Source organism: Camelus ferus, chromosome 32, assembly GCF_009834535.1.
Source record: "Camelus ferus isolate YT-003-E chromosome 32, BCGSAC_Cfer_1.0, whole genome shotgun sequence".
Lineage (NCBI taxonomy): Eukaryota > Metazoa > Chordata > Mammalia > Artiodactyla > Camelidae > Camelus > Camelus ferus.
Window position 1 is genome coordinate 18,575,692 of NC_045727.1, and position 20,120 is coordinate 18,595,811.

Sequence of the window (20,120 nt, forward strand, 5' to 3'; positions counted from 1 at the left end):
TCGGTAAATGCACATCTGCTTGGCTCTGACTCTGTGCCCGGTGTTGTGCTAAGTGCTGGGGGTACAGACGGTGTGAACTGGCAGTCCGGGTGCCGGGCTGCGTGCTCTGGGGATGGGTACTGTGGGCCCCCAGGGAAGGGGGTCAGGAGAAGGCTCCAGAGGCAGAAGTGGACAGTGTTGCCAGGCCCCAGGTGAGAGAGAATATGGTGCTGTTCAAGAACCAGGTGGATGGTCTGGAGAGAGCATATAGGAGCAAGTCGAGAAAAAAGGCTGAGGACGTTGGTCGGAGCTGCAGCCTCGTAAACCAAGGGCTGGAGCTTGGATTTTGTCCAGAGCCGTTGGAGAGTTTTCAGCTTTGGAGGCACCTGTCAGAGCTCTGCTTCAGAAGCATCCTCTGGCCGTAGCGTCGGGGACTGGCTAGAGCAGGTGTCATGGCAGACGGGCCTGGACTCGGTGGCCACAGGAGTAGAAGGGGGGTCAAGAGATTTTTAAGGAGGTGGCATGTCTTTAAAAGAGAATAATGACATTCAGGGGAAGGAGAGGAGTAATGCAGAGGATGCTCAGGGTTTGGCTTGGGTGCCCAGATGCTGCAGAGAGTGATTCCCGGACGAAGGAGCACGGACAGGAGCCGGTCTGGGAAGTCCTGGTCAGGTCAGCTTTGCACAGGTAGCACGCAATGCGTCTGCAGCTCCTCAAGACCAACAGATGTGTGGGTCTGGAGCTCAGGGGAGAAGACTGAGCTGGAGGTAGACTTGACACACAGATAGCACCCAGATGGCCTAACTGCATTCACAGGTGGGGACAAGGTGGCCAGGAGCCCGAGGGAGTGGGAAGACCAGAGGACGGAGGCCGGAGCCCAGGCCTGCGTTTTCTCTCATGTGTTACCATCATGCCATCTGCCCTCTACGCTGGACCTCTCCCTCTTTCTTGATCTCACTTGAGTGGTTGGCTTATAACGCCTTTATCATTTTCATTAACATTTGTAAAAGCCTCCACTCCACCCGCTTCACACACAGCACTTCATCCTCTGCACTCTTTTATGTTGCTTTTACACGTTTATGTGCACTCCATCTCCCCACAGGGACTTGAGGCCTCTCTCTCTCTTGTTCTGGCCTAGAAGCCTAGCGCCACGTGCGGCGGGCAGGAGCTCTGTAGTGTGGTGGTCTGTGTGTGGGCTCTGGTCCCCCATCCACCAGCTGTGTGACCTCGAGTGACAGTTTCTTCATCTGCAAAATGAGGGTAACGATCCTTATCCGCATGTCCCCTGTGGTCACCAAGGTCTTCTCCCCGTGAGAGCTGGTTAAGGTCGCCCCACACCTTCTTCCACACCCCACGGGAACCCACAGCCTTGTCCAGTCTGCCCAGGATTCCTGGGAGGCCGGTGTCCTGTGGTTGCCTCTGTAGTTCTGTCTGTGTGTCCACTGTCTCTGCCCCATACTCAGCCTGGATGTGAGGCTCGTCTTCTGCGTCATGTTCCAGAAAGCAGCACCCCTTGTTCAGGTGATCACGCTAAAGATTTGGGGGTCACAGGAAGTGATTGTGCCACCTGGCCCCACACCCGTTGAACAACTACTTGTCTCCGGTTCCGGTACCGCGGAGCAGAGGCGAGAGTGCCCTCCGTCTGCGTCACCAGCCTCCCTTGCTGTTCCTCAGGCCACGCTCTCCCTTCTGCGTTGCCCGGATCCCTGAGAGCTTTGGCCATTACTCAGAGCACGTCAGGCCTTATTTCTGTAAACCAGCCACATCGCGCTCCTTCCCTGGGTAGTCCCTCCATCGATGCATCCCCCTTCTTCCTAGATTGTTGGCAGTTGCTTTTTCCGGTACACTGGGTTCACGTCAGAGCTGGTGGGGTGACCGCGTGAACGTGCTCTGGCCACCCCTGGAGTACAGCTGGCCTGGTTTCTAACGCTGTCGTCATCATTACTGTTACTGCTGCTCTTATTCGTAGTTAATGACGCTCTTGACTTTGAGGGAGGTTTACATTTTTCAAAAGGCAGCTGTGGCTGGAGTTATTTATCCATTCTGCTGCCATGATTTGGGTGCTGTTCCTGCAGTGGTTCTGAAACCCAGGATGGGGTCAAAGGTCATGCTCTCCTAAAGGGACTTGTCAGAATCTTGAGAATGGGAGGGAGTTTTGTTTTTTTTGAATTGAAGTATATCAATCTGCAATGTTGTGTTAATTTGGTGGGGGGCAGTTTGGTTTTTTTTTTTTTTTTTTTTTTTGGAGCGAGTTCTTTTTAAATGATTATTGAGAAATGTTACTGGTGGGACTGCGGTGTGCTTGAGGACACAGAGGAGGCAGATTAAAAAGTCAGGGACCTTTATACTGTAGCAGCATTTAAAATTTTTCTGACAGTGAAAAAAATTACCTTTGAAACGTTTCTGTTTTTTAAATTCATGATATAAATGTCCTCTAAAGCAGGCACGGCTCTATCAGCAGCCCCTGTAACTCGTGCTGCCGCCAGGTTTTTATGGTGGCCCGTTGACTAAACCAGGTGAATGGTTCTCTCCCAGACTGGTCATAGCTGGGCTCTGGCTGCAGCCACTCCTCCTGGAACCTCTCTCCCTTGGCACGTATTCGGCTCTACTTCTCATTCCCAGGAGCGTTTTGGGGGGAATGTTTACTGTTCTCACAGGACACTTCTAACCTGTAGCACACATCAGAGTGGCCCGTTGTGGGGGCCTCTCACATGCTTAAATTTCGTTGATTTTGTACAATGTGCCCTGGGCGATCCGCAGTTGTTGACCCAGTTTCCGGTCTCCCCTTCGCTCGTTTCAGAGAGTTCTCCTGTTCCGCAACATGGTGACCAAGGAGAAGGAGAAGCTGGGGCTCGTGGAGACCAGCTCTGCCTCCCCTCATGTCACACACATCACCATCCGCCGGTCCCGGATGTTGGAGGTGAGGCGCCTGCGGCAAGGCAGTGTGCTCTGTGTGTGTGTGTCTGTTCCCTCTGAACTGTTCTTACCGCTCCGTGACCCAGTGACACTGAAACCAAGGCTCTGGGGGCAGGAAAGGGCCCTTTTGTCCTGCCACCTGCTCTGAGAGCTGCTTGATGAAGCCTGTCTTCAGTGCTGGAGACCCACAGCACAGCACCTCCCTCTCGTGACCCCACGAGGGCAGAGCATCAGACGCTCTGTGCCTCTGAAATGAGGACAGACATTCTCGCGTCGGTGCCAAGTCCATTTGTCCAGGCAGGCACTTTGCCCAGACTCCAGTTCTGAGTCTGGAGGCTGGAAGCGGGGTTTTAATTACTGAGCTGTAACGGGAAGTCCATCCATCACAGAGCCACAAGTTCTTTGTGGACATAAACTTAGGAGAAGCATGTGAAGTGGCTGACCTTAGCCAAACCCAGCGTCCAGGGTTCCCACTGTGCGGCTGCTTCACGTAAATTAGAAATAGGGGCCTGTCCTCACAGTACTGTCCTCCGTGTGTCAGGAAATTGTCATAAAATATCGATTTTATTGGAACAAGACCTCGTAACATTGTCATAATAAATGTATGCACCTGCAGTGTCCACATTATGTGTCCACAGCCTCCCCAGGGTTGTGCAGTGCACAGCCTCCCCGTTTGTACTGCTCCTGCACATGGGGTGACCAAGTCCCAAGCACCCATTCCCAGGAGCGGCTTGGCTTGATTCGTTTGCCCATGTTTACTCCTTAGACCTTTTATCACACACCAGCCACGTTCTGCAGTGTAGGACAGTCACAGGATCCCAGGACAGCACACGGCCGCATCGCCAGCCACCAGCAAATGAGCAGCCGCCCTTCTTCCCCACCCAGTTTCAATTTCTCCCTCGTGGCATTTGTACCATGTTTGTGGCTGCTTCCTAGAGAGCTTGTCTCAGTTCTCTGACCACTGGTGGTTGACACTGACGTCTGCTGGGGAAAGGCAACGTGCGATAAACAGATGATTTTGACATTCTTAAAAGTAGAGATAAATGGAGGTGCCCCCTGGGGCCCCGCTGCCATGGGACTGAGTAATGCCAGCTGGGAGTGTCTCAGCCCAGGAGCCTTTTGTGTGTGTGCTCAACAAATAGAATTATCCTCCACTTCCACTGCTCCCTCCTGTTTTTCTGGAAATATAGCCCTTGGATCAACCCCATGAGTGAGTTGATAAATGACAGCTGACAACCAGCGTCAGCACTGGGGCGTGGGAGAGGGTAGGCAGGCGGAGAACACGTGCCCCTAGGAGAGGCCACCTGACCTTGGCCATGTGGAGATTTAAGCTCCATGATGCTCTGGCTTTTTAAGAGAAGACCGGAATTTCGGGTTTTGGTGAAATCCCCAGACTTTGTAAAGTACCTGGAAGGCCAGAGAACACCTGTCTGCCCACTTGAATTCGTCCTGCAGGCCACCAGCTTGCAGCCTCTGCTTTGACTCGAAGAAGGAAAAGCCCAGTTGTGTTGGAGAACTCCCTTCTCCAGCACTTTCTTCGTTGGGCCCAGATGCAGATGCACCTCTCCTGCCTCTTAAACGCCTCCATTCCAGCACCTGCCACCCCGACTCCCATGTGGCCAGCACAGCGGGGAGTCTGAGCTGGGGGAAACTGATGTCTCCTGAGAGCTGCAGAATCCCCGACTCCCTCCTTAGGTGTCTCTGGGAGATTCACCAGATATCCGCTTAGCCTGGGCCTGCTTTTTTATTTTTATTTTAAAATTTGTGTGTGTGTGTGGAGAAGGCAATTAGGTTTACCTAATTATTTATTTAATGGAGATACTGGGATTGAACCCAGGACCTTGTGCGTGCAAAGCATGCGCTCTGCCATGGGGCTGTACCCTCCCCTTCCACGCTCTTTTAAACGCATCCCTCAGGATCAAAGGAGGAATGTTTGCTTGGGTTTAGGCAAAGTCTGTTTTCCTCTTTATGTTTCATTGCAATAGATCATGTCATGAAATTGATCACTGGTGCTCATATTGAATGAGGAAGGCAAGAGGGTCGTTAATTCAATTACCCAGTGGTCCTCCGGATTCAGTGGTTTGGTTATTAGAACTTGAGACCCAGTGGCCTTTGCTTGATTTGGACACAAGGGGGCATCAAAAAGCTGATATGAGACTCCTTTTTATCCTGTCCCCTTTTTTATGGTTTGTACTGAAGGTGGGGCTTCTGTATTAGGCTCCTAGGTGATGGTCTAAAGTCCTGCAGGAAGGCCTCCCCTCACAGAGGGTGACCGGGGACTGGAATTCCAGCAGAACTGAAAGGAACCATAGACAAACCCTTGCCCTGTCAAAGGCAGGACTGGGGCCAGAGGTGTCAGTGACAGAGCCGGACCTGGAAGCTGGCTCTCCCGTCCCCAGGTCAGTGTTCTGTGTCTGCTCTTTGAGATGCAGTAGAGAAGAGGAGTGCCCTGTCCCCGCTCACCATCCCATGGGGCTCAGACAGAATTCTCTGTGCAGCGAACCCAGTGCCCAGAGGGCAGGGGTGCAACAGGAAGTATGTCAGAGGAGGCAGGCAGCAAATTCCTCTCTACATTTCAGAGGGGAGGCTGAAGTGGAGCTGATCCAGCAAAACTGTGATGTGAGTCCAGCCAGCATTCCTGGAGCACCTGCCGTGGGCTCGCCACTTGCTAAGTGGGTTCACCTGCACTGTCTCATTTACTCTACTTGACAATCGCGCACCTCCCAACACGTGTCAGCGTTAGGGAGGCAGCACTTCAAAGCAGAATAGAGGGAATCCTGCAGGCGAGCAGGGACATGTTAGAATTCTCTCCCCGTCCCCGACTCAATTCCAAGATAATTATCTTAAATTCAAGAATGATTTAAATCCTGCAGCAGCTGCATGATGACTTCCTGTTTTTCTCTTCTTTTCATCTAACTTAATGGTTTTTGAATTTCATGTGCATAAAAAGTACTTTTCAGGGTTGTGTGCTCAAAACCATGTCCTTGTTCCTATGGGTGACCTAGGGGACTTCAGAGGTCATTTTTTTCCCTTGCTCACTAACTTTGGAGCCCAACTCTGAAGTTAGGTGGGGAGCCACCGTGGCACAGTCCTTTGGGTCAGTAAGTGAACACAAGGGAAGTGGGATCAGCAGGAAGGCAGCAAAGCTTCCCCAAAACAGGTCTTGCCGTCCTGGCCTCATTTGCTTTGCGACAAGGAGCCAGACTGGCAGGCGAGTGGGTGCTGCGGACGTGGTCTGACGTCAGCAAAGCATCTGGGAGTGCTGCCTTGTGACCCGGGGGGGAGAGATGCGGGGTGGCCTCAGTAGGATGTTGTAGCTGATTCGTCACTTGCGTGACAGTAACCTAAGGCATCAATTTGACCCTGGTGATGGGTCCTCTCATGCTGGGCCAAAGGACTTATCCCTGGGCTGTCCTGTTCTGCACTGGTTTTTATAATCACTGCTCTGAAATGGAAACCTATGCAGCTTGCCTGTCAGCGCCCACATGCCCGGAATACATTCAGTGACAGAGTCAGGAGCCTGGAAGACCTCGACAGGTCAGAATCAAGAAATGACTACACACGGTGATTTAGTGGGAGAACCCTGAGGTTGGGTCCTGGAGTCTAGACAGGGAGATGGGCCTAATGGCCGCATGTCTTAAGGGAGCTGTCCGCAAGCCAGAGGTTGTGCTGAGGGCTCTCCTCGCCCTACTCCTGCCTCATCTCCCTGCTCCCGCCATCCCTCTGCTTTGCTTCTGACAGAAGGCTCTCCCTGAGACAAAAAGCCAGCCATGTCACTCTCTGCCTGAACTCTTCTGTAGCTCCCTATCACCCTCAGGACATAACTTAAATTCCTCAGCATGACGCACAGCCTTTCACGATCTGGGGAAAGCTACCAGGAGCCAAGCAGTGGGGCTTACTTTTATTTTTCATCTTATAGCATTCTGTAAATTTGATTGATTCAGGTTTTTGTTTTTTTTTTAAACTGTGAGCTAGAAGAGTCTTAGCTTTAAAATAGAGGCGATCTCGTCTCAGTTTCTTCCATTCTTTGTCTGGTGGCCGAGAGCTTGTCATGACTCATCTTGTCTGATTTCTCCGTCTCACTGCTCTGCATCCTCTGGAGGGCAGTCTCCCTAACCAAAGAGTGGTAAAAGTCACATCCTCAAAATGAATTTTTCTTTGAACAGGCTCTCACTGAGAAGCAGGTGAAAACTGCTTGCTCTTCTCACACACCCATGCGTCCTGACACACTCAGTAATGACACTCAGAAGGCTTCACCCAGGGGAGCGGGAGCTCTGAGGAGGGAGCCCTGAATTATGCAGGGGGCCTTGGGTTCCTAATGGGCTATCGTTCTGCCCCTGGCAGGACGGCTACGAGCAGCTCCGGCAGCTCTCCCAGCACGCCATGAAGGGCGTGATCCGCGTGAAGTTTGTCAATGACCTCGGGGTGGACGAGGCAGGGATTGATCAAGACGGTGTTTTCAAGGAGTTCTTGGAAGAAATCATCAAGAGGGTGTTCGACCCGGCTCTCAACCTGTTCAAGGTATTTAAGGGGAGCAGGGGCACGGCTGACAGCAGCCAGATTCCCGGTGACAGACGAGAAGTGAAGGCCTGGGCTTGCTCGTGGCAAGGCACTTCACCTCCCTGCCTCTGCCCTCCTTCTGCCTTGCAGACAACCAGTGGGGATGAGAGACTCTACCCTTCGCCCACGTCCTACATTCATGAGAATTACCTGCAGCTCTTTGAGTTTGTGGGCAAGATGCTGGGGAAGGCTGTGTATGAGGTAGGCACGTTGAGGAGCGTGGAACTTGAAAATAAAATGGTGTAAGTGCCTGAGGCATGTGTGCGACCAGGCAGAAAAGTGTCAGCCACCTGTCGTTAGATAAAGTCGAGGAAAAAGAGACGGGAACCAAGATCACTGGGCAGAAACGCTGGGTGCTTTCCACGCTTTATCTCATTTAGTCCTCTCAGCAGTCCTGTGGGGTGCCTGCCGCTATCCTGTTCACGTCGGATTGAGATAACGGAGGCTTCTGGTCCACAGTCTCATGGTTAAGAGGGAGAAGCTAAATTCGAACCTGCTGGCGCCAGGCTCCCAGAGGCGCTGTCCAGTTGCAGAAGGGCAGCATCTCGTGGGGTTTGTGGTGGTTAGCATTGCTCTCGGATCTTTGGTTATCTGAGCGAGGGCTTTGATGTGGGCCTGAGGTGCCTGGGACTGGGGAATGGAGCCCACAGCCCCTGGCCGAGACCAGCCTTCCCCGCTCACCATGTGACTGCCGGACAAGTCGCTGTGTTTCTTTAGGCCCTGTTCCCGTCAGTGAAGTGGGGGTAACAGAGCTGGGTGATTAGGGCGCTGGGGATGGTAGATGAGGTGATGCAGCTAAGACATCTCCTGTGGTGCCTACACCTGGTCACAGGGGACGTCGGAGCTGCCTTCCTCACTGCTGTTAGGAGGAAGGGGCTCTGAGTGTCCCCTCCAGGTCCCTCCGTCAGGGCGGCGTGGACTCCACAGGCTCCTGATCTCCTCACTGCTAAGTGGGGCACTTTGACTCCCTGTCCTGAGGGCCCTGCTCCCCGGGAGGGAAGTGAGGCTGTAGCTCAAGCTCAGCAGCAGCCCGTCCTTGTGGCCTTCGCAGCGGGCTCCAGAGCCCAGAGGACTGTGCCCCCCCCCCCACGCCCCAAGGGCTGGGCCCTGTCTAGCTCCGAGTCCAGGCTCCCAGGAGGTGGGCAGCACTCACCTCACACAGCCCGGCAGGAGTTAGGGGGACCAGGACGCCTTCCAGATGCAAAGAGCCCACAACACAGCTGGGGCAGGCTGAGAGGGAGGCTGTGAGGGGCGAACATGCTTGGACTACTTGAATGATCCCCCGTTCTCTCTGTGTAAACAGCCCTGGTCCTGCTGTGATGATGTCAGGTGCCCCATCTGAGTCCAGACACCTTCCAGTCCCCTTCCTGCCCTGGACTGGTGGGGTGGCCTGGGCTCATTCTCTGTGCTTTTGTTTCCGAGTGTGCAAAATGGAGACAATTTCTCAGTTGACTCCCCTTTAAAACAAAACAAAGCAAAAACAATGGGGCCCTGCTGGAGCATATGCCATGTTTTTCCTTTGACCGTGTAGTTGTGATGAGACCTGGAGGAGTCTGGGCCAGCTGAAAAGCGTGACTTCCTGGCTTTTGTGAGTGTCCCCCCTGTTTCCTGGGCCTGGTCTCTGTCTCCTCCCTCTTCGGCAAAAGGACAGCCTGGGCCCTGGGGAGCAGCTAGTGTTAACTCGCTTAACCCTCGTGATCCTCTGGGACAGGCTGTCCTGGCGTTTTATTGCCTCTCCCTTCTAAATCTCTCCAGCACATACACTCTTCTCCACCCAGAACAGCCTGCCCGCAGTTCCTGGTGTTATGTAACGGCTTCCTGGCTGTATCCCTGCTTCCAGTCCATTCCCCCAGGAAGTCATATCCGTCACTTACCTGCTGAGAACCCTTCCAGGGCCCCCTGCTGCCCTCAGGATAGAATCCAGACTCCAGGAGGCTTATGAGCACTTCCTGATCCGGTCCTGCCTGCCTTCGCAGCCTCTTCACTCACCTCCGTCCCACACACGCTGTGCTGTGGCCGACAGATCTATGTTCCAGCCCTGGAGCACACCTGGGCCTCGTACATATGGCCTCGTGCTCCTCTCGGTCTAGCTCAACTACGTCCTCCTGGATGCTTTTCCCACCCTGCCCGTCAGATTCTTAAAACTGAGGCTGTGCTGGTCCCCGTTTACAGATGACAAAGATGAGATGTCCTCTGGCCTGGCAGCCCCAGAGCTGGGATTTGATCCCTGAGCTGTGCGTCTGCAAAGCCCAGACTCTTAACCACGGTGCCGCAACGCCTGCAGGAGGCAATGTGCATAGGCGACAGGGAGGTGTTGCTCTCCAGATTATGGAGCGTCTAGAGGTGTCGTTGGTGCCCTCGGAGCCCCCTCTGCAGCCTGAGCCACCCTGGTGGGATGACCAAGACGGAGCACTGGCGGCAGACGATGAGCTCCTGTCTCTCTCTCCCAGGGAATCGTGGTGGACGTGCCCTTTGCGTCCTTCTTCCTGAGCCAGCTGCTCGGGCACCACCACAGTGTCTTCTACAGCTCTGTGGACGAACTGCCCTCTCTGGACTCCGAGTTCTATAAAAACCTCACTTCCATTAAGGTCAGTGTGGAAGGCGGGATGGCTTAGCTGAGTGCTGGTGTAAACTCAGCATAGGGAAGGCCCTCGAGATTCAGCTTTATCCCAGCGTTGTGGGTGGAATGGGATTTCCTGCTCTGGTGAGGGGACCCGCTCCGTTCCAAACTGAGGATTATGACTTAAAGACGGGGAGGAAGCCACCTGACAGGCTCCTGTGTCCCCTTCTGAGCACTTCCTCCCAGGACCAACGCCACAGCCTCCTTCCTCCCAGTCGTGAGTGGCCTTTTCCTTTGCTTCAAGTTGTACGGTCGTCACAGTGGTTACAGTCCAAGCAGACGTCACAGGAGGGGAATGTTAAATTCTTCAAGGACACAGCACTCCTTGGCCCCTACATTGTCCTTTCTCTGTTGCTTTAGCGGTACGATGGGGACATTGCTGACCTGGGCCTGACACTGTCATATGATGAGGATGTCATGGGTCAGGTAGGTGGGCCTCTGTGGCCAAGCTTTCTTCCACCTTCTTCCGTTGGTTTCCTGAGACCTGCCGTACTCTGGGTGTTTTCCCCAGGAGACCCACAGACTGGGGCTCTGTCTATCTGTCCACTCTTCTCCTCTGCCCCACCCAGCCGGGAGGGAGTGCACTCCACTTCCCTCCCCAGGTGACCCGGCTTTGCCTGCTTGCTCCCCAGAGAGTCCCCACAGAGACCGTGCTCTGCTTCGAGCTCACTTCAGGGTCGTTCCTGATGGCCATCCCCCTTTGTAACACTGCTCTTTGTTACCATGGTGAGGATTAGCTGTTCCAAACGGAGGATTATGACTTAAAGACAGGGAGGAAGCCACCTGACAGGAAGGGCCTCGAACAGAATCCTGTCCTTGCTTCTACTCTGCACAGAGAGCGGAGCAGGGAGAAAAGACCCTTGAAGCCGTGATGGCAGAGGGCTTCCCCCAGACTTTCTTCTTCCCCGCTTTTCTCTTAAGGGTCCCCGATGCCGCCAGTTGCATCCCCACACACCTGCATGAGCCCGTGTGCATAGGGTCTGAGGGCTCCTCTGGCTTGTAAGCATGGGGACGGCTTCTTGGAGCCTCAGAGAGGTCACTTGGTCCCTCTAAGCCACACTTATCTTAAAAAGTGCTATTTGCCAAATATGAGTCCTTCCTGGGACCAGTGTCACCAGATGCTCTCTAGACACTTGCGTGCCCTGCCCTCCTCCCATAGAGCCACCGAGCACACTGGCAGGATGGGGCACTGGGACACCTGTGAGAACCTGATGTAGTTATGTCAGCCTCAGCTTTCCCCAGTCATCTGGTCACAGAACTCCTCTTTCAGGGAAGGAACGCTATCTCCCAGACTGGTTCTCCAGATAAGAGCGCACAGACCAGGTGTTCCCTGGAACCCTTTGTGGGAAACACCAGGCTGGGTGATCCCTCTGGGCCCATCCAGCTTTAAAATCCCACAGCGTGTCCCAAGGCATCATAGCAGGCACTGGTTTCCCTTCCTACCTGCTTCGAGTTACAGTGTATCATAGTAGTAGAATATTAAAATTCACTTTAAAATTATGCATTCTTGGACTTCGAAAGTTGAGGAAAGCAGTTGATCTATAGCGTCTTCAAATCTTTAATCAGATTTGAGCCTTCTCCCTGACATTCTCAATTTTCTGTCCTGACTATAAAAATAATGCAAACTTCTGACCAAAAATTCAGCTCCAGTACAAGCGGAAAGGTGAAAACGAAAACCACCTAGAGTGCCTGGTGGCGAAGAGGGCCGCCATCAGCACGTGGCCTGAGCCCTTTCAGGCTGCTTCTCCTTGGACACGTGTATCATTGATTGTAGAAATGATACCATTTGATGCATCCTGTTATATAAGCTGCTTTTCCCCCCCACCCCTTCAAGAAATACACATTTTCACCATATTTTTAATAGCGGCACAGCATTCCAGGTTATGGTTGTCCCAGGGTATGGTTGTCCCAGCTTTTATATAACCGTCCTCCGGTGCTCTTCGTTGCTAACACGTTCCCCTCCACGACACCCCAAAGCCTTAGGACAGATGTTTGCAGAGAGAACCGTTCGTACGGATCACACAGGGCCTGCTTGTGGATACCTAATCCCCGGCTCTTTGTGAAAATGATTGTCCCTAGACACGTCTCATCTTCATTCTGTCTTCATTATGGATGTTGGCGTCAGGCCCTTTCATCTTCAGGAAGCTTTATTTCCTCATTAGAATTCTCTCGAGTAATTGTCCCCCCTTCCTCTCTCTCCCCCAGCTTGTTTGCCATGAACTGATTCCTGGAGGGAAGACCATCCCTGTTACAAATGAAAATAAGTGAGTATAGCAATTAGATTTTTAAGGTCACCACTTGAGAAGACTTCATTCTGGCTCTCCGGGCTTACTTTGAGAATTTATTAAGATAGATTGAAGTAGAAAGAGGCCATAAATATCATAATGGAATTTACTGGTTACAGTTCATAGGCCGAAATCATATTAAATTCGATTTGCAAAGTAAGAATTGACAATTCATTTTTTGCAATAGCACTTCTGAGGTCAGAGTCACCCGGGCCGCAGTGTTCCTAGGAATTCAGTGACAGCTTTAGATGCAGACAGATGGATTCTGAGCCACTGGGGCACACAGTCCTGAACCCAGGAGGCACGGAGGCAGAAGACTCCTTGGAGGGACAGGTCATTTTGGAATGATGGCATGTGGCAGTTGTATAAAACACTGTTCTTGAGAAGACACAATGATGAATTCACATGCAGCAGACGGGTCCTTAGACATGGGGAGGCTCTGAGGCCCGGCAGCTATTGTCACAGATAACAGGCTTTTCGGAATGTATCATAAATGTCAGCCTCTTTGGTCCCTCGAAGCAAAGCCCCTTGATGCGCATCTCCACCCAGCCCTGTTCTCACCTAACTAAAACTGTAGGACCTGGCAGAGGAGTAGACATTGGCTCTTTGTCACTCTTATCAATCTTCTCCTGCCACCAGGCTCAGCTGAGCATCTGAACTGTTAATCTGAGCATCACTCCCTCAGTGGCAGGTGAGAACTTAGTACCAACCCAGCAAGTCATTTGGATCAGATGCACGTCACAGCCCAGGGTCCCTGAGCATCACCTCAGGTCGGATGGGTCAGTCGCGCACCTGGGGAGCTTTTATTTAGGCTGTCAGAGTAGTCAAGAGAGCAGACCCGATTCTCATCATGACTGAAATACACCAGTTTTGACTCTTGGCCACAGGGCGTTAGTGTGACCGCCAAGAAAGAACAGGGAACACAGATAGGGAGGAAGCTGCCTGGGGGTGTGGGAGAGCAGGGGTGGATCCTGTGCCTACCTACCGTGTGCCTGTAACCGTCCCTTCAGAGGGCTTCACCTGAGAACACGTGTGAAATAGCTTCTTGGACGTCTGGCTCAAAGGAGGACCTTAACAAATGAAAGCCATGATCGACAGCGTCTCAGATATATGACCCCTCGGGGTGGCCCTGCTTTACCAGGCGTTATGGCATGGGGCGATGACAGGAGCTGTATGTGCAGCAGCCTGGGGCTGACGCAGCCTGTGTTGGAGTGAGATTCCTGTCCTGCCGGCAACCTACGTGGAAAGGCATTTCACAGACTCTTGCATGTTCTTCGCATAAAACCCAAGCCTGAGGGCAGGGGTATTCAGTTCTGCAGACTCTCTTAAAAGGGGGCAATGCCAGTTCCCCCTCCTGCGGGGCGATACTTGATCTTGCTCCCCCTGGGTGGTACCTGGGAAAGTCTTTCAGGCTCCCCCGCTCTCTCTTTGGGGAATATGGAACGGTACCATCAGAACAGCAACCTCCCTCAACGCGGACATGAGAGGAGTAGCAGTGATAGAAAAAGTTGTATTTTAAGTGTATCAATGTGCAGGTTTGCCACTGGAAAATTTTTCTTAAATAGGGATAATTTCAAGGCCAGTAAGTCAGAGCTGAGCCTTGTGGGGTAAAACAGGACTGTACTAATTTGGAATTTTGACAGTTGGACCTGGGCTGGGCTCTCATCTCTTGAGTAAACGGTCTGCTAAGAAATCAGTAAAGCTGACAAGCCCGTCGGAACGCATCTCGCCCGGTCAGAAGCATTGTATTACATCCTGGAGCTGTAGATGAGCTCCTTGTCTTTGTAAAAGCAGACCCGGAAAACCGTCTGCTTGGAACTGTTGTTAATGCTCTGAATTGTTCATTGAACCTAATCAGCGAGCTGCATTTGGTTAAAACTTTTTGCAGTCTTACCGTTTCACGTTCTAGGTTCTGTCCAGTCTAGCCAGGTTTTGATTGAAGTTTCAACATGAAACAGTTTTTCTCTGGAGGACTGAGTAATACCTTAATTGGTTTACGTCCCAAAGGATGAAATTAAATCAAAGTCCCTTTGTACTAAGAAGGGCCCTCTCCTTAGCTGGAGAATGTCTCGTTTTGATTCTTGACAGTGGAGTGTTACCCCGATGTCTGATCCGCTGTTTTTGGGAGGATGCGTGAGCTGACGCCCTTGAATGCTAATGCGTTCCCAGCAGCACGCCGTGTGCCGGCCAGCAGAGCTGTCATCCTTGTCACCGTCGTTGTTCTGGTGAAAGGCTCTGGTGCTATCTGTGCTTTTGTAAAATGGTTCAGAACTGACCAGACTCATCTTTCTGCCCATTGGCAGCTGCCTGCCCTGTCTTACTAATTTCCATTGTTTTCTCTTGTTGGCTACAGAATTAGCTACATCCATCTGATGGCCCACTTTCGAATGCACACTCAAATCAAGAACCAGACAGCTGCCCTCATTAGTGGATTCCGTTCCATCATCAAACCCGAGTGGACCCGGATGTTCTCAACCCCTGAGCTCCAGCGACTCATCTCCGGGGACAATGCTGAGATTGATCTGGAAGATTTAAAGTAAGGAGCGAGTATGGGGGCGAAGGCGAAATTCTTAGGCCTCCTGGAAAGCAGGCTGGTCCTTTGCTAGAGAGTGTTCAGGGTCCCATCTCCAGATGTCCTCCTCTGCCCTGGTCCCTGGGTGAATTGCTTTGGAATAAAAGCTCAGCCCTTTGTCTACCTGGAGCCCAGGAAGTGGATACAGCTCTTGAGGACCACAGGGCTCTCCGAAGTCTTAGGAAACAGTCACAGGATCTCCTGTCGGCTCCCGCTGGGGAGCAGCAAGGTCTGTGCACCAAGTCTCCACCCATTTAGCTTCCGGGGACCTGGGATTATTAAGGCGTGAACTCCTGGCTTAGGAGAAGCTGGTCGTTACCCAGGCCAGCGAGAACACAGTGTACCGCTTGTCTAACTCAGTTCCCTGCCTGCCTGTGTCTGTCAGTGCCCGTCGGAGTGTGTGACTCAGCCCGTTGTCTGCATTGTTTTCAGGAGGCACACGGTGTACTATGGTGGCTTTCATGGAAGTCACAGGGTCATTATCTGGCTCTGGGATATCCTGGCGTCTGACTTCACGCCCGACGAGAGAGCCATGTTTCTGAAGGTATTTTATACGTTACCTGTGCGCGTGGTCTTGCGTATGTAGATGCTCTCGTAGACCCAGGAAGCCAGATGTGATACCTTACACCGGGAAAAAGTGAAGTTATTAAGAGGTTCGCTTATCCAAGGCAGGGTACTGAGCCCAGTTTATGTCTGCGGATGGCACCACACCTGCAGTTCCCTGTCCTGTGTCTGCTCTTTTCTGCGGCTGCCGACGGCCCAGGGCAGGGTGGGAGGACACAGAACTGTTGTACAAGAGTGCGTGTGACTGGGCTTTCTTTCAAAGTAACGACAGTAGAGCAGTGCGGCTTCCCCGCCCTCTGATTGTCCTCAGTGCCAGGAGGGTGACCACCCCTCCCTCCTTGGACCAGCCCTGGCTGGCAGCAGGCCTGTGGAGCTGGAGCTGGGCAGGGCACAGACTCTCCTGCCTGTGCCTCCTCATCCTTAAAACTGATCAAGTCACACAGTCCCCGTGGAGTGATGAGATGAGGTGGGTTTGTGAAGAACTCCAGACAGTGCTTCTAAATAGGATCTGCTGCCTGGGTCAGCTGAGAAGGAAGCCGTCTTTGTGGTGTGACCCACACCTGCGCTTCCTGCACCCTGGCTCCAGGCCTCCCCCTGCCACCCTTACTGGCCAACCAGCTTCTCCCTCTCCCGTCCTCTCCGGAGCTCTCACTGCATCATCTCCCCCTAATGACAGGCCTCGGTCAGCCCCTCTCTGTCCCTGACCCTGCCTTGTGTTGTAGTTTGTGACCAGCTGCTCCAGGCCTCCGCTTCTGGGATTCGCCTACCTCAAGCCTCCTTTCTCCATCCGCTGTGTGGAAGTGTCAGACGATCAGGTAACTGCGGGGGAGGAGTCGGCCCCTATCGGTTGCTGTCTGCTGCACCTGCTGGGTGGGGCCCTCACCGCACACGGGCGAGCAGCGGGGGGACAAGGGGCCGTGGTCCTCAGGCCAGGAGAGCAGGCTGGCTTCACAGAGGGCGCCTGAGGAGGCGGGGCCTCAGCTCTCATGGAGGTCCTTTTCTCTTCACTCCCTCAGGGAGGAGTACTTGGGGGCAGTTTTAGTAGCTACTGGTCCGGCTGGGGCTCCGGGCCTGAGAGGCAGTGCAGGAGAGGGTAAGGACGCGGGCTTAGGGACTTGACGAGCATGGGCTTAAATGCCAGCTCCTCCGCCTGCTGCCGGTGCGCCGGGGCCAGCTGCCTCGCTTCCTCCTGTGCCCGGAGAGGAGGGATGCCCTCCGAGTTCTCGTTTTCAGTGTGCTGTGAGCCTAGCCATAGTGACTGCTCAGACGGCAGCTGTTAGAAGTTTCTCATCTCCCGTAAAAACCCAACAGCCTCTGAGCGTAGCTGCCGTCCATGATGCCATAGTCTCTGCTCTGGTCCCTGCTCTCAGGTGACACTGGACCATCCTCAGCCCCCCTACTTAAGGAAGGCTTCCCCAAGTTCCAGCTTGCCGCAGGCCACAGCACTGGAGAGGTCTGGGAGGAAACAGTGAGCTGCATTCAGAAATGTTTTGTTACCAAAATATTTTTGCAGTATTCCAGTTCTTTGAAAATTGATTTACCAATAATTAGCGGTTAACAAGAAGGCCCTGTTTTCAAGCACTGCTTAAATGCAGGCTTCCCCTGCGAGGGGCCTGAGGAGCCAGGCTTGTTTCTGTGCACCCAGCTCTCCAGGCCAGTTGTCCTCTTCGTGGGGCCCGCTGGCCCTCTCCCCCGGCACCCACACTGGGCACCCCCCGATCCGAGGCTGTGGGGTGTGCTTGCAGGACACCGGAGACACCCTGGGCAGCGTCCTCCGCGGCTTCTTCACCATCCGCAAGCGGGAGCCGGGCGGCCGTCTGCCCACCTCCTCCACCTGCTTCAACCTACTCAAGCTGCCCAACTACAGCAAAAAGAGTGTTCTCCGGGAGAAGCTGCGCTACGCCATCAGCATGAACACAGGCTTCGAGCTCTCTTAGCGCCTGCCCTCGGGGACTCCTGGGCTCCCGGGGACCCTCTGCCCCGGGAGGCGGCGTTCCCCTGAGAGCACAACCAACGGGCCAGGGGACAGCGGCCCCCAGAGCCTCTCTATAGCCATGAACTCCCCTGAGGCCTCAAGAGCTTTGGATGCACTTGACGACACTACGCAGCCTCTCCAGGCGACACTAATGGGAAGAGGGTGTTGACAATAAACCTCCGACGCCGCCAGCACTGGTCCTTCTTTCCTGCTTCCCAGGGGTCTGCAGCCCAGGCCTGCGATGGCAGTGGGGCTCCTCTTTTTGATAGTTTGGTCTTTTTTGTGAGTCTTTTTCTTCCTTAACTTTCTGAGCGAGCTGCACATGAACAAGTCCCAGGAATTCCAAGGATCCATAGTGGTTTTCAGGACATGAGCCTGAGGGCACGAAGCCTAGCAAGAGTGAGAGGCCCTCCTTCCGTTTCTGAAAACTTCTCAGGTTAGGCCTCGCCAAGCCTCTATGCACCCACCAGAGTCTCCGCCTCCGTCCTGTCCACGCTGCTTCTCTCGGGGCAGCCAGGCGCACCTGCTCCCCGGGGAGGCAGAGGCACCTACTGGGAAGGTCACAAAGCACGGGACGTTCGGGGTGCCACTCCCACCTCAAAGCCACGCATTCCGCACGGTGGCAGCCCCCCTCCCCGCTCTCACCTCGGATGCTTTGAGTCCTTAGCAGGCCAGGAAGCCCCCACCAGCTCACTCCCATTGTGGGCATCCTGGATTTGGGGGAAAAAAACTTGGCCCTTAAGAGCAGCTCCATTGCCAGAAGGCAGCAGCTGTTTCCTCAGAACCTGCTAATTCCCAAGGGGCGGCTGCCTTTCCCCTGCTTGTTTTCTGCACGTGTTGTCCCATGAGGATCAGACACCAGCCCAAGGAAGGAACCTGTCCCGTCTGGGCAGTGGCTTTACTCCGTAGACTGTAAAAGTCCCAAGAAACTTGGGTCTTGTTTGCCGTCCTTCCTCAGCACTGAGAACGCGGGAGCCCTTTGCACTGACGGAGGCTCCTGGGGCTGAGGAAACTCACAGGCCCTCCGGGTTGGTTTTTTGGTTTTTCACTTTGTTTTCTCTTCCAACCCATCATGCTCTTCTGTCGTCATTCTTCACCTTTATCATCAGAACTTTACTCTAGATCCAGGGACTTGAGGCAGAGGCCACGTTAGTGATCCATTTTGACAGCCACCCACCCTCGACCACCTCCCCATCCCACTTCTGGTGCATCCCCGCTACCCAGATTGAAGCCAGACTAGAAACCTGGTCCCTCCTCCACCCTGTGGAGCCGGCATAGGGCTTGCAGCTCTCGTCCAAGCAGCAAAACACCTTCCAGAGAGAACCTTCATGCTGTTGGCAAAGCAGGCAGGACCTGTGTCCATGGCTTCCAGCAGCAGGTTTTAGCTGGGTGCTGGCGTCCTGCCCAGGCCCGAGCTGGGCGATGCTAGAGCCCTTGGGCTTCCAGAGAACAGAGTGCCTGTTACTTTGATGGAAAGACGGCAGGGAGTTTAGACAGACAGGAATTTATTATGATTATTTAAGATTCTTTAGGAACCTCTCACTCTGTGGACTTGCCACTATCTTTAAACACTCGACTCCTTTGAAAATTTCTTCTGAACATGCGTGTCATGCATGGATGGAGCAGGCTGGCATGTTTATACTGGTGGCTAAAGGACTGTCAACCTGCACAAAGAGGTTTGATCCCATCACAATTTTCATTCCCTAGTAGTCAGCCAGTGTGCGACGGGAGAGGAGAGTGGTTTATAGGCACCAACATCAGCTTCGCGCTTTTCTTGAGGAGGGGTAGTGTATAATTTCATTTATCTTCTCTCCAGCAGCTGGAGGGACTGCACTGTCTAAAACACTGAATCTGTGCTGTTACAGCTGGTGTTCACTGACACCGCGATGGCTCTTGAGGGTTCTAAAAAGTTCTGGGGTTTTTTTTGTTTTCATAGATAACTTATGGATTAAAATGTGATCAAAGGCTTTATTAAATTTGTACTTCGGCACAGTGGCTGTGTTCTGCTTCTTATCTCAAGGAGCACTTTCTGATCGTCTCCTGGGAGAGCTCAAGATGAGGCGTTGGGGGCTTAAAGAGCACGGAAGCTCCCACAGTGGGAAGAAGGCACGGAGGACACAGCAGCCGGCCAGGGCTCCCTGACTCACCCAGGCCGGCAGTGGTTGGCAGTTTGTAATATTCGCTTCTGATTTTGTTTTAAGAAGTAACACCTTTCAGGTAAAGTTCAAGTGCCCTTAGCACCCTCCACGCTCCCTCCCCATCCTTATGCACTGCCCACGGCAGCCATCACCCCGGGTTACACGTTTTACACAATTACGTAAAGAAGTGATAGGTGTTTGCTGAAAAGAATTCAGTTAATTTAAGAACGTTTGAAGTAAGATTTTACAGCTACACCTGGGTGTGCTCAGCTTGCCTCCTTTACTGAGAATCATGTTTGCAGGACACGCCGTCCCCGTCTTTCTCTGTTCCACAAGCGCAAGTTTACACTCAGCAGAACACCCAGCTCAGCCCTGCCGGTCTCTCCCGCTTCTCCTGGGGTGGCCTTGGCCCCACTATGGCAGCTGGAAGTTCCTGTGCATTCTCGATGCCCGACCCTGGCCCAGGGCACCTGAGGATCTGAGCATCAGGAAAGAAGTCTTGAAAGCCCGA

At 53.2% G+C, this 20,120-nt stretch overlaps 1 protein-coding gene across 3 annotated transcripts in view; it reads left to right on the forward strand.

Moving 5' to 3' along the window:
• The window catches only part of UBE3B (ubiquitin protein ligase E3B), a 47,339-nt gene extending 27,876 nt beyond the window's left edge, over window positions 1-19,463 (forward strand). For 2 of the 3 annotated variants that reach the window (XM_032471650.1, XM_032471651.1), the window contains 11 exons: window positions 2,780-2,899; window positions 7,240-7,416; window positions 7,546-7,656; window positions 9,628-9,798; window positions 9,906-10,043; window positions 10,436-10,501; window positions 12,281-12,339; window positions 14,714-14,896; window positions 15,365-15,476; window positions 16,219-16,311; window positions 17,242-19,463. In XM_032471650.1, the coding sequence (XP_032327541.1) occupies window positions 2,780-2,899; window positions 7,240-7,416; window positions 7,546-7,656; window positions 9,628-9,798; window positions 9,906-10,043; window positions 10,436-10,501; window positions 12,281-12,339; window positions 14,714-14,896; window positions 15,365-15,476; window positions 16,219-16,311; window positions 17,242-17,433 (1,422 nt within the window). In that variant the 3' untranslated portion in view covers window positions 17,434-19,463. The remainder of the gene's footprint in view (window positions 1-2,779; window positions 2,900-7,239; window positions 7,417-7,545; window positions 7,657-9,627; window positions 9,799-9,905; window positions 10,044-10,435; window positions 10,502-12,280; window positions 12,340-14,713; window positions 14,897-15,364; window positions 15,477-16,218; window positions 16,312-17,241) is intronic. The other variant, XM_006176146.3, reaches the window with a different exon arrangement.
• Window positions 19,464-20,120: the final 657 nt, after the last annotated feature.